The sequence below is a fragment of the Taudactylus pleione genome, unplaced genomic scaffold (genome assembly GCF_031769625.1).
Source record: "Taudactylus pleione unplaced genomic scaffold, aTauple2 ptg000082l, whole genome shotgun sequence".
Taxonomy (NCBI): Eukaryota; Metazoa; Chordata; class Amphibia; order Anura; family Myobatrachidae; genus Taudactylus; species Taudactylus pleione.
The window spans coordinates 412,335-427,508 of record NW_028284484.1 but is presented as its reverse complement, the minus strand read 5'-3'; the positions used below and the strand labels follow the sequence as shown (position 1 = coordinate 427,508).

At 45.1% G+C, this 15,174-nt stretch overlaps 1 protein-coding gene across 2 annotated transcripts in view; it reads left to right on the top strand.

Annotated features, from left to right (window-relative positions):
* Positions 1-8,146, top strand: part of SAMD11 (sterile alpha motif domain containing 11) — a 199,506-nt gene extending 191,360 nt beyond the window's left edge. For both annotated transcript variants that reach the window (XM_088468169.1, XM_088468168.1), the window contains exons 12-14: positions 1,289-1,413; positions 4,002-4,112; positions 6,617-8,146. In XM_088468169.1, coding sequence (XP_088324295.1) covers positions 1,289-1,413; positions 4,002-4,112; positions 6,617-6,856 — 476 coding nt within the window. In that variant the 3' untranslated portion in view covers positions 6,857-8,146. The remainder of the gene's footprint in view (positions 1-1,288; positions 1,414-4,001; positions 4,113-6,616) is intronic.
* Positions 8,147-15,174: the final 7,028 nt, after the last annotated feature.

The following is a 15,174-nucleotide window of genomic DNA, read 5'->3' as shown; positions in this document are numbered from 1 at the left end:
CTTATCCTCTTGCACCACAGCTGGCCCCCATATAAATGCTCTTCTTTTGCACAATCAGAAGGAATTCACTGTCTTGAAAGGGTTAAAGGCTAGTTGCTGAGATGATGGAAGCTGCCAGCTCAGCCAGGACTTTTAGAGACCCTGGGAGCCCTATAAAGCAGGGGCCAGGGCAGCCTCGGCAGCTGTGCATCCTGTCACTGTGCTGTAATACTCCCCTGACCTCTGTGCTCCATGTGCCTGCATGGCTGTGAGCTATGGGTGGATGAAGTGAGAGAGGAGAGGAGGGGAGGGGGTTGTTTATCAGTGCCAGTCCTGGCCCCCATCCTGTCTGCCTCTCTGTGACCGACCTTGTCTTCCTCTAGTGTGTGAGATATGGGACTGCCAGCAATTCTCCCCCTTCAGCTCTCCCCACACACCCCAGGGACAGCTCAGGAAGCTAAAATCCTTTCTATCGATCCCCGGCCCTGAGTACAATTAACGCAACCTGGCATGAGCTGCTCTCACCACAGCCCCTCCTGTGTACCCTGACCGAGAAGGGAGGGGGTATGTTTACTGCCTGGGTGCACACTGCATGTGAGATGTAGACCTGGAAACAGCAACTACTTTTAACTGTTTATGAATCACACACTATCCTCAATTATAGGTGGAATTGTTATCTGCCCTGGGTCTGGGGAGAGACTGAGCCCTGCTTATTCTGTCTCTTCCCTACCAGACACAGTGCCAGGAGCCTGAGGAAGTGACTAATTGGGAAGCTGTTCCCAGCTCCAGTCGCCCACCTTCTCTCAGAGACGTGGGCCTTGGAAAGCTAGCGGCAGGGTTTGACCTCAGGCTGTGCTCAGAATAAATTGTGCTGTATTAATTTTTTGTTCCTCTCCCGACCGCTGCCAGCAGGCTGACCTCTCTCTGTCCCATCTCGCCCATCACACATACAGCTCATCTACCAGGGGCCTCCTGGTCTCATGCCACAATGTGCTCTCTATTCTAACTTCCCAGTTTGGAGAGTTCTCCCCACAAAGCATAGTGGGAGAGCAGAGTCTGTGCCCTGCATGGTGTTGACAGGTCATTAAAGATGTATGCTAGGTTACAGAATATGTTCATCTTGCTGCCGTCTTGTTTTCTTTGTGGGATTTTAATGATTAATGCCTCTTCCTCTCTCTCCATCTCCCCCCCACCCCACCACCACCTTTGCTTTTCCTCACACAACCTCTTCATCCTTCTTCACCTTGTCTTCCTACCCCCTCGCCCTCCTTCTCACTTGTCTGCTCATCTTCCCTACCCCCATCATCAGGTGCCATGGGGGGTCTCTTCATGGATGGAGAGGAGAGTGTGGTGCTGGAGGACCTCAGCAAATGGACAGTGGATGATGTGTGCAGCTTTGTGGGCAGTCTATCTGGCTGCACGGAATACACACAGGTAATTCATCCTGATATCTTCCCGCTATTTATACGCCAAATTATACCGCTGGGCTAATTCTCTACGATTCGGTGCCTTCTGACTAAATTCTTGATGGCCGTGCCACTTACTCCTCATTAGAAGAGGAGACTGGCGCTCTATTGCTCATTAGAGGTTAGAAGACGCCCTGTAACCGTCCCTTTCACTACCCCCTTATTTCTGCGCTGTCTCCAGCACAGTGTGAGAGGGGAAGGTGGAGGACTGCTGGTTTTTCCCTTCCTCTTTCCCGTGCTAATCCCCTTATGACATGCTTCATTAAAACCACCTGCACTGCCACACTCCCCCCTCCCTGTAGCTGGACCAGAGAGTGAGGCGGGCTACTATCTGAGCCAGGGAGGAAGGGGGGGGGGGAGCACAGGAAAGTACAGGGAGTGACATCGAGTCTGCAGACTTGTGGAAGCAAAGCATTCCAAATGAATGTGAGTCACGACAGATATATTCATTTATTACCATTTATTCATATAGCATCAGCCTAATCCGCAGTGCTTTACATTTGGCGGAAAGAGAACATGGGAATGGAATGTATGTGTGATATTTTGTTTATAGTGGAATACAGTGATGGGCAGTCAGGTGAGGCAGAGCCTCTCCTGTCACACTTCAGTATACTCCAGAGTTTTGACTATAAAAATGGAGTATAAAGTGTATGGCAGGTGAGGCACTGCCTCCTGCTTACATTTTCTGCACATTCCTGATCAAAACTCACCAAATTTTCAGCACTATATACTGCTGCACCTTTGTATTATGCCCACATGAACCCTCAGGTTCATATATGTATCTGTACATCTGGCTCTGATACTAGCCAGTTCTTCCTCAGCCATTTACTTCACCGCACGTCACTGGTGGAATACACGCATGATACATTTTGTTTAGAGGAATACAGTTTATTGTTCTAATAAATAAAATAGTCTTCACACCTGCAAATAATTTGTCTTCTGTGAGATAAAGAACATTTTGCAGGGGAGGGTCAGCTACTAGTCGCACAAAGGGCAGCACCATCTGTCAGGTCAGGAAATCTTGCTATTTCTGACAGGCCAAAGAGGGCAATTTCTGTCTGGTTGCCATCACCTGAGAATGGGGGAGAATTTGCATGAAGTGCGACTTAGACCCAAGTTTGCGACTTGTACCAGGGTTTAAGAACCTGCAAGTCATGTTGGCAGCATGGATGGTGTAGTGGTTAGTATTACTGCCTCACAGCACTGAGGTCATAAGTTCAATTCCCAGCCATGGCATATCTGTTTATAGTTTCTATGTTCTCCTTGTGTGTGCATGGGTTTATACAAAAACATACTGGTAGGTTAATTGGCTTCTGACAAAAAAACAAATTGTGTGTGTGAGTCCATGTGTTAGGGAACATAGGGCCTGATTCAGACCCGTTCGCAAGCGGGTCGATGGTGCCCTAGTGCACATGCGCACGACGGAGGGAGCTCCGTAGTGCGCATGCGCGAGACCCAGATAGCGACAGCCAAGCTGTCGCTCAGGGTTTCGCACCAAAGGGGGTGTGCTGTCGATGTTGAGTGACAGCACGCCCCATTTGGTGGGCGTGCCGGAGGCGTGGCTGCCAGATGGAGGCGTTCCCATGGGAACGCATACCGTCTGTGTCCGGCCCCACTGACATCACTAGTGATGTCAGTGGGAGTGATTTTGGCTCTGATAGAGCCAAAATCACTCCAGGGCTTGCGGTGACCGAGACCCTACCGCTGGGTCTCGTCGCAAGCCCGATGGTCGCGATGGTCTTGACCATCGCGACCATCATCATGGACGCTCGCATAAGCTGTGGGTGGTAACCCACAGCTATGCGAGCGTCCAGGAGGACGCTCCAAAAAAAAAAAAACGCCCTGATTCAGAGCGGGCGCTCGTTCAGAGCGTCCGGCTCTGAATCAGGCCCATAGATTGTAAGCTCCACGGGGGCATATGAATGACTGAAATATCCTCTTTAACCACTTGCCTGGCATGGTCGTATCAGATACGACCATACCAAACTGGGCTTTACATGACATGGTGGTATCTTATACGACCAGTCAAAAATGCCCACTGGGCGGCTGCGGGAAGCTAATCTTCCCGCAGCCGCCTATATAAGAGGGACCTCCTGGTTCCTCTACACCCTCGGCTTCCCCTCCTTTGTGTCCCGATCACTGCTGGTAACAAGATGCCCACAACCCGCCATTACTGTACTTTGGCCACGCCCACACGTCCCCTCCAACCCCTTGTCCCTTGTTGTAGGGAGTCGCAAGTGAAAACCAACATGCATCATGATAATAGTACATGCTTGCATACATAGCGGACAACCCTGAGTTTATGTCCAACTCAGAAGAAGGCCCACAGTATCGGGACCCTCTAGGTAAAGTAATGTCCGTTTGATAGTGTGGATTGTTATGTGTGTATCGGCTTGGAATTGGAAAACCAAATGCTCCAGCAAAAAAACAGGTAGTGATTCATCTTAGGCCTATGTAATCTTGTTATACTTTCTATCCTTATGTGCTGTGATCCAGAACCCTTGCAGTGCCATGTACAGATGATGATAATGTGATCTTGCTGTGTTCCCTGTGCAGGTATTCCGGGAGCACTGTATTGATGGGGAGACTCTGCCTCTGCTGACTGAAGAGCACTTACTGAATAACATGGGTCTGAAACTTGGCCCAGCACTAAAAATCAGAGCACAGGTATATTCAACAGATCTGTATTACATGTAATAGAAATGTGTGAAAGAAATGTTAAGGATGATAGGATGCCGTGTATATATACTATGGCACACATCGGGGAGAAAGGGAGGATGAGGTTATTCCAGCTACAGGGTCACCCAGACATACATTGCTGTCACAGTGTTATTAATCACATGTGCTGTGTTCGTCTTAAGGTCAGTTCCTTACTGCTGTCAATAGTGCTTGCAATTGTGGTCCTTGTAATTGTAAGTTGCAGAAAACCACACAGTAGGCTCAGTATCGCTAGTATATAAAATCGGGTTGGTATGGAGTCCCAGCAGTTCCCTGTTGTCAGAATCCTGACACCGGCATCTCCACGGGGTTAGCATACCGACACTTGTTACTCCCTACCCTACCCCTAACCCCTATACCTAAATGCTACTTACCTTCGGTATCCAGGTGGTCGGGATGCCGGTGTCGGTAATATCAGCGCTGGCATTGTGGCCGCCGGGATATTGACTGTAGTAATATAAATCCTACCATGTAACTGCTACACTTTCACACTGCAAAATACAGATGCAGATACAATAACTTCCGTTTGGAAAATAAAATGTTTTGTAACCATAAACCAGCTTTCTGCATAGCCCCTGTGAGTGTAATGATATTTATACTTTTTCACACAGAGAAATTGCAGAGTGTATCACACAGTTACACACTATCACAGTATAATAGGATTGTGCTATGGCCTGCAGGCCTTATAATAAAGTGGTAACTGAAGTTTATGGCTTTCCCTCCAGCCTTGGCTGTTTATGACGGGTGTAATAAAAAGGTTCTTTGGCCAATTGTTCCCCGTGGATCAATTCGTTAGAAATGTGCTTCAGTTTAACAGTGCGGGGAGGGGTCTGACTTGCAGGTTGCTCTCCCGGGCTAGATTATTGGATTTGGGGAAGCGGTGGTGATGGGGGAGGAATTAGGGATAGAGTAGAGATGTACTATAAATCATATGAATGGCCAGAGTTCTGGGTTTCATCCTGACACAAGTAGATGAGCCCTGGTCCCATAGACATCAGGAGGGCAGAACGCAAACCTTGGATTCAAAAAGAAAAATCCCCAGCCTTGTACTGCAGACACTTGGCTAGCACAGTGAGCTGACACTATTAGTGCTTGTAGGTGGTGCCCTCTTCTTGTTAGACACAGGAAGTAGTGATCTCAGGTGACTTGGGCAATGGTTAGTCGGACATGCGGCATCGTACACACAAGTACAATGATTGTTTACTTCTAAATAAAAACAGTGTTTTTTTTTTTTTTTTTCAAATTACAAGGAGTTCTTGCCCTGGAAACCTCCAACACTTGCTGAGTTCAGCAGAACTGGGGGAAAGGGATCACTTCTGGTCAGCTCCTAGTATACATTTATTGGGGATTGCTGTAGTGGCTACAAAGTCAGTCTACTTCTGATGGGCTTGCCGCACACTAGTCCGAGTATAGGAAACCTTCCTCCTTCAGCACATGGAAATATTGAATGGAACTAAACAGTATAAGCCCCCGCTGATACCAGGACTCCCAATGAATATATATGGTGTTTGCTGGTTTTGTAAATGTAGCTTCTCTGGACACCATAACAAATACTCTTCTGTTTTCCTGCCCATGTCCAAGTGTGGCCTGAATTGTGCACATTGTCATTATGGGGTCGAAGGGTGGGTACACACCTGAAAGATATATCTGCAGATCGAGTGATCTGCAGATATATCTTCAGATGATGGTCGATTATTCACACTGCAAGACCATATATGCGGGAGCCGCAGGTTCCACTGGCCCGGGGGGGGGCGGTGCCGCTCTCCTCCCCGTGGCTGCCGCTGTGTGTGTTCAGGCGATCGGCTGATCACCCATACACACTTGCTGATGGACAGATATGTCTGCAGACATATCTGTCCTTCGGCAGTGCAGCACAGACAAAGCAATATATCTGTGAATGACGTCGTTCAGACATATCGTCTGTACACATTGGCCAACGTGCAGCAGATATTTTGGCCGATCAATTGATCGGCCAGTGTGTACACAGATTAAGACACTGAGCACTACACATACTGGCACAAAGGTCCTATAGTCTGCCAGTGAGGCTATAGTGCATGGGATGCCTTAGCAATGTGATAAAAGCAAGAAGATGCACACATGTACTTGTGTTGCAAGTGTGTGGTGTAAAGATTTGGGGGGAGATGTATTAAACCTTGGAGAGAGATAAAGTACCAAACAATTAGCTCCTGTCATTTTCAAACACCATCTATAAAATAGCAGTTAGGAACTGATTGGTTGGTACATTATCCTAACTCCGAGATTTGATACATCTCCCCCCCTATTTTCTTCCTATTTAACTGATACCCAACTCTTTTTTTTTTTTTTTTTTTCAACTAAACATTGAAACAAATTAGTGTGTTGGTGGGTTAATGAATACTACTGCTAATAGGGAAATGTTCAATATTAGGATGGAACATGGACGATTTCTCATTGATGCGTTCTTTACCCTGCAGGTTGCCAAGAGAATTGGGCGAGTTCTTTACATGGCCAGTTTTCCAGTGGCATTCCCCCTACAGCACCCAAGCCTGCGAGCATCAGACAGAGACCTGGGAAGCAACGAGATTAGACCTCCCTCTACTGGTAGCGCCGGATCGCCGTTCCCCAGTGCTCTCCTGCCCTCCAGCCGTATCTCACCGAAACATGAGAATGGCAGCACAACATACTTAAATGAACCTGCTAAATCCCTTTCTTAACTGTGCCCTATCCAATAGCTGGATATCCTAACCGCTGCTTGCTGGAGCCGGAGCTTTGAACCAGAAGGGATACCTTGCTTCGGGGTAGCTGCTATCCTTTCAGCTGCTTAAGACTAAAATAACTAAGAGGGTTTTCAACAAAACAACGAATAAAGCAAAGAATGGACAACTTGGGCGTAAAGTCCCTGCACCCTCAGTGGGTGAGACAGACAGATAGATAAATATATATATATGTATATATTTTTATTTCCATTGACACCTTTGTAAAGCGATCCAATAGAGGTGGACAAATATATTCCAGCAATACCTGGAAAAATGAAAACGATAACAGGAGTAGGACAAGCATAAGGAAATTAGGGGGTTGAATACAAGACAAGTCACAGTCATACTTGGTCATGCATAACCTATGTTACACACACTTACTGCAGCCAGGGGAGGCAGGAAAGTACCCCACATGCAGGGTAATAGAACAATGTAAATGGTGAATTATTTTAGATTATGGACTTGAAATGTGTTGGTAAGAGAAGGACAATAATTGCATTCTTCTCCCACCTGCCTCTCCCTGCTTTCTTATGCTGTCTATGCATCTCCAGCAACTTAATATTGTACCAAAGAATAACCACGCTGCCTCGTTCCTGGCTGGCGTCAGTACAGTGCTGGAATCGGGTTCTCTTTCAGTCTATACTGCTTCAAGGGATCGTTCCCACCAAACATTAATACTCCATGTCCCGGGGAGGAGGGGGGGGGGGGGGGGGGAAGAAATGTCCCATGCTTCTCTGCATTAATACGTGGACAAAACAGGTATAACAATGGGGGGGTACTTAAGAGACACATTCATCTGCTTTGGACAATCCTTAAACAACCCCCATGGCAGTGGTTTTCATAACGGACATTAGTCGCTGACAAGACAACATGGCAGCCGGTGACTGTCGCGTACTCGGAACCCAAGCCAGAGGTGGTACTGCTGAACTACTGCAAATGGACAGAGATGCCCCCTCCCCCAAAGACTTTCTCCTAGGTATCTCTATGGTACGCGCTCTTGTGGGTTATTTTTAATTTTTTTTTTTTTTTTTTAAGGGTTTATTTTGTTTACATGTTTTGTGTCACCTACTCATGCTCATTGGCAGATTATGTTCATTTTTATTGGAAAATCAAATGAAAGTATATCAGCGGTACAATTAGCAATTTTTATTGTTGTTTATTAAAACTCTCAGACCTTAACAGATCACCAGAACATGCTGCATAGCAGCACATTCAAATAATAATAATAAAAAAAAATTATACAAGTGACCTGTGTGTTGTTGGTAAATGGTTTTTAGAAATGGGACATTACTAAAGTATAGATTTCTAGGAACATGAACTACATGTTGCCAGTCAGCACTAAGTATTCCCTCTGCCATGACCAAGAAGAAAATAAATAGACGTTGGGTAATATGTTTTTGGGATAGTGTATCTAAATCCAAATATTTACCGATTGCCTTCATGCGGTGTATGTAATACAGGCACATAGATTATGGTCTTTACATTGTGTGACTGCAACTTCACTTCAGAGAGAACACCATTCCACTGATAGTTGTAATAATCACATCCTCTAGTGGGGTATATCCAGGTCGATTATAATAATCAGAATGGATAAAAGCTGTTTGTGACACTCATGGAGTAAACTGTCCCCCATATTGTTAGCGTTTTCTAGAAGGGTTTTACTTCTTTACATCCTTATTTTGTATGATTTCCCTGATACCAGTGGTATGAAGCCCACATTCCACATCTTCTGCATTGGAAAGGGGCAAACAATGGCTCACTAATACAGAATACCTTATTTGCAAATGTGCTGTAACCAATACCAACCAGTCTGCTGTTAGTGTGGGCGTTATCACAATATATAGTTAAGCCTGTTTTGCATCACACCTTTTCTCTATACTGGCATTGCTGCTGCACCCTGTTCTCTATTTTGGAGAATCAGGGGCTTATGTAATAGGGTACGAGCTTGTGCCGCTGCAGGAATGCATCTGACTGTTATTTTTTATTTTTAAAGGCAAAACCAGCTTGGTTCTGCCTTTAAAATGATTGCCGCTTTAAAAATATGGAAACACATGTATTCCCGCAGCGGCACAAGCTCACACCCTATTACATACGCCCCCCGAGGCTTATATCACATTTTTTACAGTTAAAATATAGGTAAGATTGACGTAAATGTTCACGGTCATGGTTATTTCTCCTGAAGCAGTGTGTTTGTGTCATTTTGCTATGCACTTTGGTGCATCCGTATTATTTTTACATAAAATTATGCAGAAACTGCAGTTTCTCTTGTTTCTATGTACTAATAGCACAATGCAGGAGATTTCACAGAAATCTCAGGGAAAGTGCTAATTAGCGCTGCAGATCGCAGTCCTCATTATCATCAGTGGGGACTACAATCTGACCCCTGTGTATTAAACTCCAAAAAGCAAAGCTTTTCAGAGTTTAGACCATCTTAAGATGGTGTAAACTAGTATAAGCTTATGGGGGCTCCAGGTGCAGGAGAGAAATATTTCAATCTTTCCCCCACAGCCCCCTGCCAGCTCCAGAAGCTGACACTGTGTGCAAGCGCAGTGTCAGCTCCCCCAGCAAAGGTTTTCACTTCTGTGAAAAACTTCTCCTAAATGCCAGGGATACAACTGGCAGGGACAGCGGTTACTGCAACCGCTGTCCCTGCAAGTTCCCCTTGGTACATAGCGGGGATATTTGTTGCGATTATTAGTACATAGACCCCTTTGTTACAAATATGAAATATACTCCTTATTTCCTTGCTGGAAGCTGCCATAATATGTGACATGAACAAGTACAATCCCCCTCATTTAATCTATGTTTTACTAATGCTGCCCATCCACTAGGCGAATAAACCTAGTGATGGAGCGATAACGACGGTCGTTATCGCTCCATCGCTTGGTAATCGCCCGCAAATCGGGCAGTAAAAGGTTCAAAACGACCAGTGATGCGCACGCCCGCTTGTCGTTTTTAACATCAATCATCGCCCGAACATGACGATCAACCTGACAACCGCCGTCAGGTTGCTATGTTCGGGGATGAACGTCTGAACTTTCAGTGTATGTAGTTCGCCCCACAGGAGACGACGCCATCGTCCCCTGCATCGTTAAATGGATGGGCAGCATAAGAATGGAATCCTCATCTAGTGCTCACTAAGTCCTAAAATTTGATCAATCTAAGCACATAACCCCATAACAAATTTTACTTATTCATAAAAAATGTAAATATTCCAACATGAAGAAGAGGTGCGAAGAAGTACACCCTTTTTGCTTCCAAATGAATAAAGAATGTAATCTGAGCTAGGTGCTGCTGTATCAAGTGCACCTCAGTATTTTCTACCACCACTGTATAAAGGCAGAAACGTTGACAAGTTCAGGCTGGAGCATTCAGGTCTGTTAGCATCAGGCCAAGGAACAAAGTAATCCGCTATAATCACAGACAAGCAATTACTGCACATCAGTCTAAAAACGGCTATAAGGTCATTTCCAAACAATCTTCAATTGAGAAAGTTTACAAATGGAGAACACTGAAGAACATTTAAAGCCTTCCCAAATGCGAGTGTCCCAATAATTTCACCCAAAAGACCCAGACTCCCATGAACTCGCAAACAACCCACAAGGGATCTCCAAGCCTTCATCAACATGGTCTATTTATTTATTACCAGTTATTTATATTGCGCACACATATTCCGCAGCGCTGTACAGAGAATATCTTACCATTCACTTCAGTCCCTGCCCCAGTGGAGCTTACAATCTATATTCCCTACCACATGCTCCTACACATACACACTATGGTAAATTTTGTGGGGAGCCAATTAACCTACCAGTATATTTTTTGGAGTGTGGGGGGAAACCAGAGTACCCGGTGGAGACCCACGCAAGCACAGGGAGAATATACAAACTCCACACAGGGCCGTAGTGGTAACTCGATCATGGGGGAGGAAAGATAAAAAAAAATAGTCTAAGTAAGTAGATATCATTCATTGTAATTCTTAATTGCACAACACCAGGTTTTTTGAAAACCGAACAGTGGGTCACCACACAAACTGTGTACCAATCATCAAGCTTGTTAGGGGGGGGGGTGATCTAGGTTTATTCACAGCTACTAAACGCGGACGTCTTCCAATCATTATGGGCCTATGTATCAAGCTTTTTTTTACCCAAAACATTTATGTATAAATTTTATGAATTGTTCCCATGTACTAATAGCACAATGCAGGAGATTTATCGCAGTCCCCATTAACAATGGGGACTACTATCTGACGCCTATGTACCACACTTGTTGGAGTTTGGCTCGGTAGTTTACACCATCTTCAGATGGTGTAAACCGCTTTAAGCCTTTGGAGGCTTGCGAGCAGGAAAGAGATCTTCCAATCTCTCCCCCACCAGTGGCAGCAGTTAGCACGGGAGGGTATGGGAATGCACTTTTCAATCACAGGATCTTAATTATTACTGAATTTAATTATTAAAATAAAAATGTGGCTTTTTTGTAAACCATTCTACCCATCCCAAGTCAAAAGTTTCTGTAATCTCTTTGACTACTAATACCAGCACCCAGATGTATTTCCCTGCAGAGTGCAGCCCTGGCTGTTCCACAACCTGCTTCCATTAACCGATGCACAGAACTGCTTAGAAATGTGACTTTATGTTTTAACCAGGAACTTGGGTTCTGAGCTTGATGGGGATAAAGCAGTAAGGCCCTGACAAGCTACTGGTTTGGCTTTATAATCACAACAGTAGTTATCTCCTTGACAGACTAAATCCAAGTTGTCAGCCTGTCTACCTCCACCCAGTGGGTAAAGGCTGCTCCGCTCTCCCAGTGGGATGGGAGCTCTGTCTGACAACTCTCCCCCCACCACCACACTTGTCTGAAGTGTAGGATACGCTGGGAGCCAGGAGACCATCACACAGCACCAATTTCCTTGCTCCTGGCAGGTCAGGCTGTGCTGCTGCAGCTGCTTTGTCAGCAGACAAAGGGTTATCTAGAAGTTCTGGGAAAACGAGCCTGGTGGCTGCTTTCCTTTCAAAGGGGAGACCAGAAAATAAAACCTTTGATGTCACTACAAAGCACGACTTCACAGTAGAAAGGAGTAACCTGCACAGCGGCGCTCGCTACGCTTATTGAGCATGCAAAACGCCTCCAGGGCTTCATCCTGTAGGGATTGAGAGGCTTTACGGATCTAGGTTTAACCGTTACGCTGCTGAAATACCGCGACTGCCAAAATCAGTAGACCTCCAGATCCAACACATTAAAGCCACTTCATAAAGATCCCAAGTCTTAAATGCATTTATGTGCCCCTTTCTTTTTAAACATTCTTTTCAGATATAAATACATTGTATCTTAGATTGTATCTTTAGAATACTAACAAAGTGTCCTATAAAAAAAAGAGACAACATTCACAAATACTATGCTGTGTGTGTAGCGGTGTTATCAGAACAAGATATTTGTCATAACAGTGTGAATGTGATCATTTCCCCATGCACACCAGACTTGCAGTCTCTGATCCTACTTTAGGAAACTCAGCGATAACAAAAGACAATAGCTTGTGCACTGCTGTGAATGTACATCCCCAGCTCACTCTACTTTTATACGTTTATCAATATTAGATCAATTTATATTCCAGGCTAATTGGCCCTAATCTACTGTAGAATCATTTCAGGTTGTAACATGCTGGGCCTTGTAGTTCTATAACAAGCAGCCTACCTCTGTGCAGTACAAAGTGTGTACGCTACAGTATTTAGGGGTTTACTAAGCAGTGTTAGGAGACAGAGTGAGAAGTGATAAGAAAGTGATAAAGTGATAAGGTGCCAGCCAATCAGCTCCCAACTGTCATTTTTCAAACACAGCCTGTGAGATGACAGTTGGGAGCTGATTGGCTGGCACCTTATCACTTTTCACTCTGTCTCCTAACACTGCTTAGTAAATAGACCCCACAGTATCATATGTGATTAAACATCTAGCCCATCAGGCTAGATGTAAACCTGGGAAGTAATAGAGGGACTTCAGGCAGTCATAGACTAAGATGAACTAATGAGTGGCAGCCTGTGACATTTTGCTACGCTGAACGCTGTTGTGAAGGGCATTATAATTTGTCAGAAAGGACGGCCTTCGGGAATTTTTGTCCAGGTTATTTATTTTTTCATAAAAATGCAACGGTTTGGCAGTGACCCAGACTAAGGATTATCTGTATTGAGCATTTCCGACAACAGGCCACAAACTGATCACTTCAACTTCAGAAGTTTGAATTTTACAAGACGTGTTCTAATATTATGTATGTAATGAATAACAAATATGTTACACGATAATACACCTTTTAAAAGGGAAATAATCATCAAAATGGGGCCTCATTGCTATTTATACATATAGGAGAATATGGCAGTTTCCCTTGTTTTACAGCTGTTATTTTGTTGTTTATTAGTAACGTGTTTAAAAGAGAAAAGAAACTGAGGCAAATGTCCAGGGAGGAGAAGATTTAGATAGGCAGTCAGGTCATTTCCAAATGACCACCATTAGACCATGCTTTGTCCTGCAAACTGTTGTCAGAAAATGTGAAATTCCACACCAACTTCATTGGTCAGAAAGGCCAATGACCCCCTTAATCTGATGGAGTATTATCCAAAGCCACGTGTGTATGTAGAAATTACTTCCGCTCACATTGCGATTTTGTGTGTGCAATGCATTCTGACAATACAAGAGTTGCAGATGGCGCTTCAAGAAACAGAAACTCCTTAGTTTACATGTGATGGACAATGTCAGTCTAATTCTATATACACATCTGTAGAGATTATGTGTATATGAATCACAGGGCCTATTGCAAGTTACATTCTTTTAAGGTTCGAATTCTGCCCACTCAAGTAAATAGGAGTTATAATTCCCACTCAGGAAGGCTGAGGGAGGGGGAGAGGCTTGTGTAGTTTCATTAGTATGTACATTGATGATGGTATCATGTGAGCAGGAAAAACAATTACCAGGACAGGAGATGGGTAAACAAAAATCCATGTCTGCGTATAGATGACTTTGTACATGAAAGCCATCTTTGGACACCGAAACAGCAGGGTGTTACTGGTCATTTCTACAATAGCTGGGAGCTCCAGAAATCAAAGGTAGAGATATGGTAAGAACTTACCTTTGTTATCTCTTTTTCTACGAAGTCCATAGGGTCCACAGGAAACCTTGGGTATAGGTGATTGCGAAGACATCCGGGCACAATGCAGTTACATTTTTCTCCCAGGATGCAACGGGGCCTCCCTCTATACCCCGCCCCCGGATCGGAGGCTCTTCAGTTACGTAGGAAGCCAAAGGCCGGAGCAGGATAAGAGAGAGAAGACAGTCTGGAACACTCAAGAATCACATTCTCACACAAAAGGAGATGGAAAACCGGTGAACAGAGGGAAAACCCATCAGAAGCACAGCTGTGTCAGGGCGGGTGCCCTGTGGAACCTATGGACCTCGTAGAAAAAGAGATAAAGGTAAGTTCTTTCCATCTCTCTTCTACTTCAGGGTCCATAGAAGGTCCACAGGAAGCCTTGGGGATTCGCAAAGCAGTACCCTCAATGGTGGGGATGCTCCTGTGCAGAAAGGAGAATCCGCCGCCCGAAGGAAGCATCCTGAGTGGCAAAGGTATCAAAAGGCATAATACCTCAAAAAGGTCTGGACAGAAGACCATGTAGCTGCCTTACAAAGCTGCACAGCCGAGGCACCAAGGCTATCTGCCCTTGAAGGACACACAGACTGAGTAGAATGAGCAGTGACCGAGGGCGGCACAGGCTGGCCCTCCTGAGTGTAAGCCTCAGAGATAGTCATGCAAAGCCATCTAGCCAAAGTTTGTTTATTGGCTGGCCATCCCCTCTTATGGAAACCATAAAGTACAAACAAGGAGTCTGATTTTCGAAGGGAACTGGTATGATCCACATAAATCCTGAGGGCACGTACCACATCCAAAGGGGCCTCACCGACCGAGAGGTCTGGGGAGTTAAAGGCCGGCACAATAATTTCTTCATTAATGTGAAAACTAGAGACCACTTCAGGAAGGAATCCAGGGCGAGTTTGAGTCCCTGTGAAAAACTAGAAATGGGGAACGACGGGAGAGAGCCCCCAAATCAAAGTCTTCTGGCAGAAGCAATGGCCAGGAGAAACACAGTCTTGGCAGTAAGCCATTTGAGGTCCACTGAGCCCAGTGGTTCAAAGGGAGAGCTCTGAAGGGCCCTAAGGACAACAGCCAATTCCCAAGGCACTACAGGAGGGACAAAGGGAGGCTGGATACGCAGGACCTCCTGCAAGAAAGTTTGGAT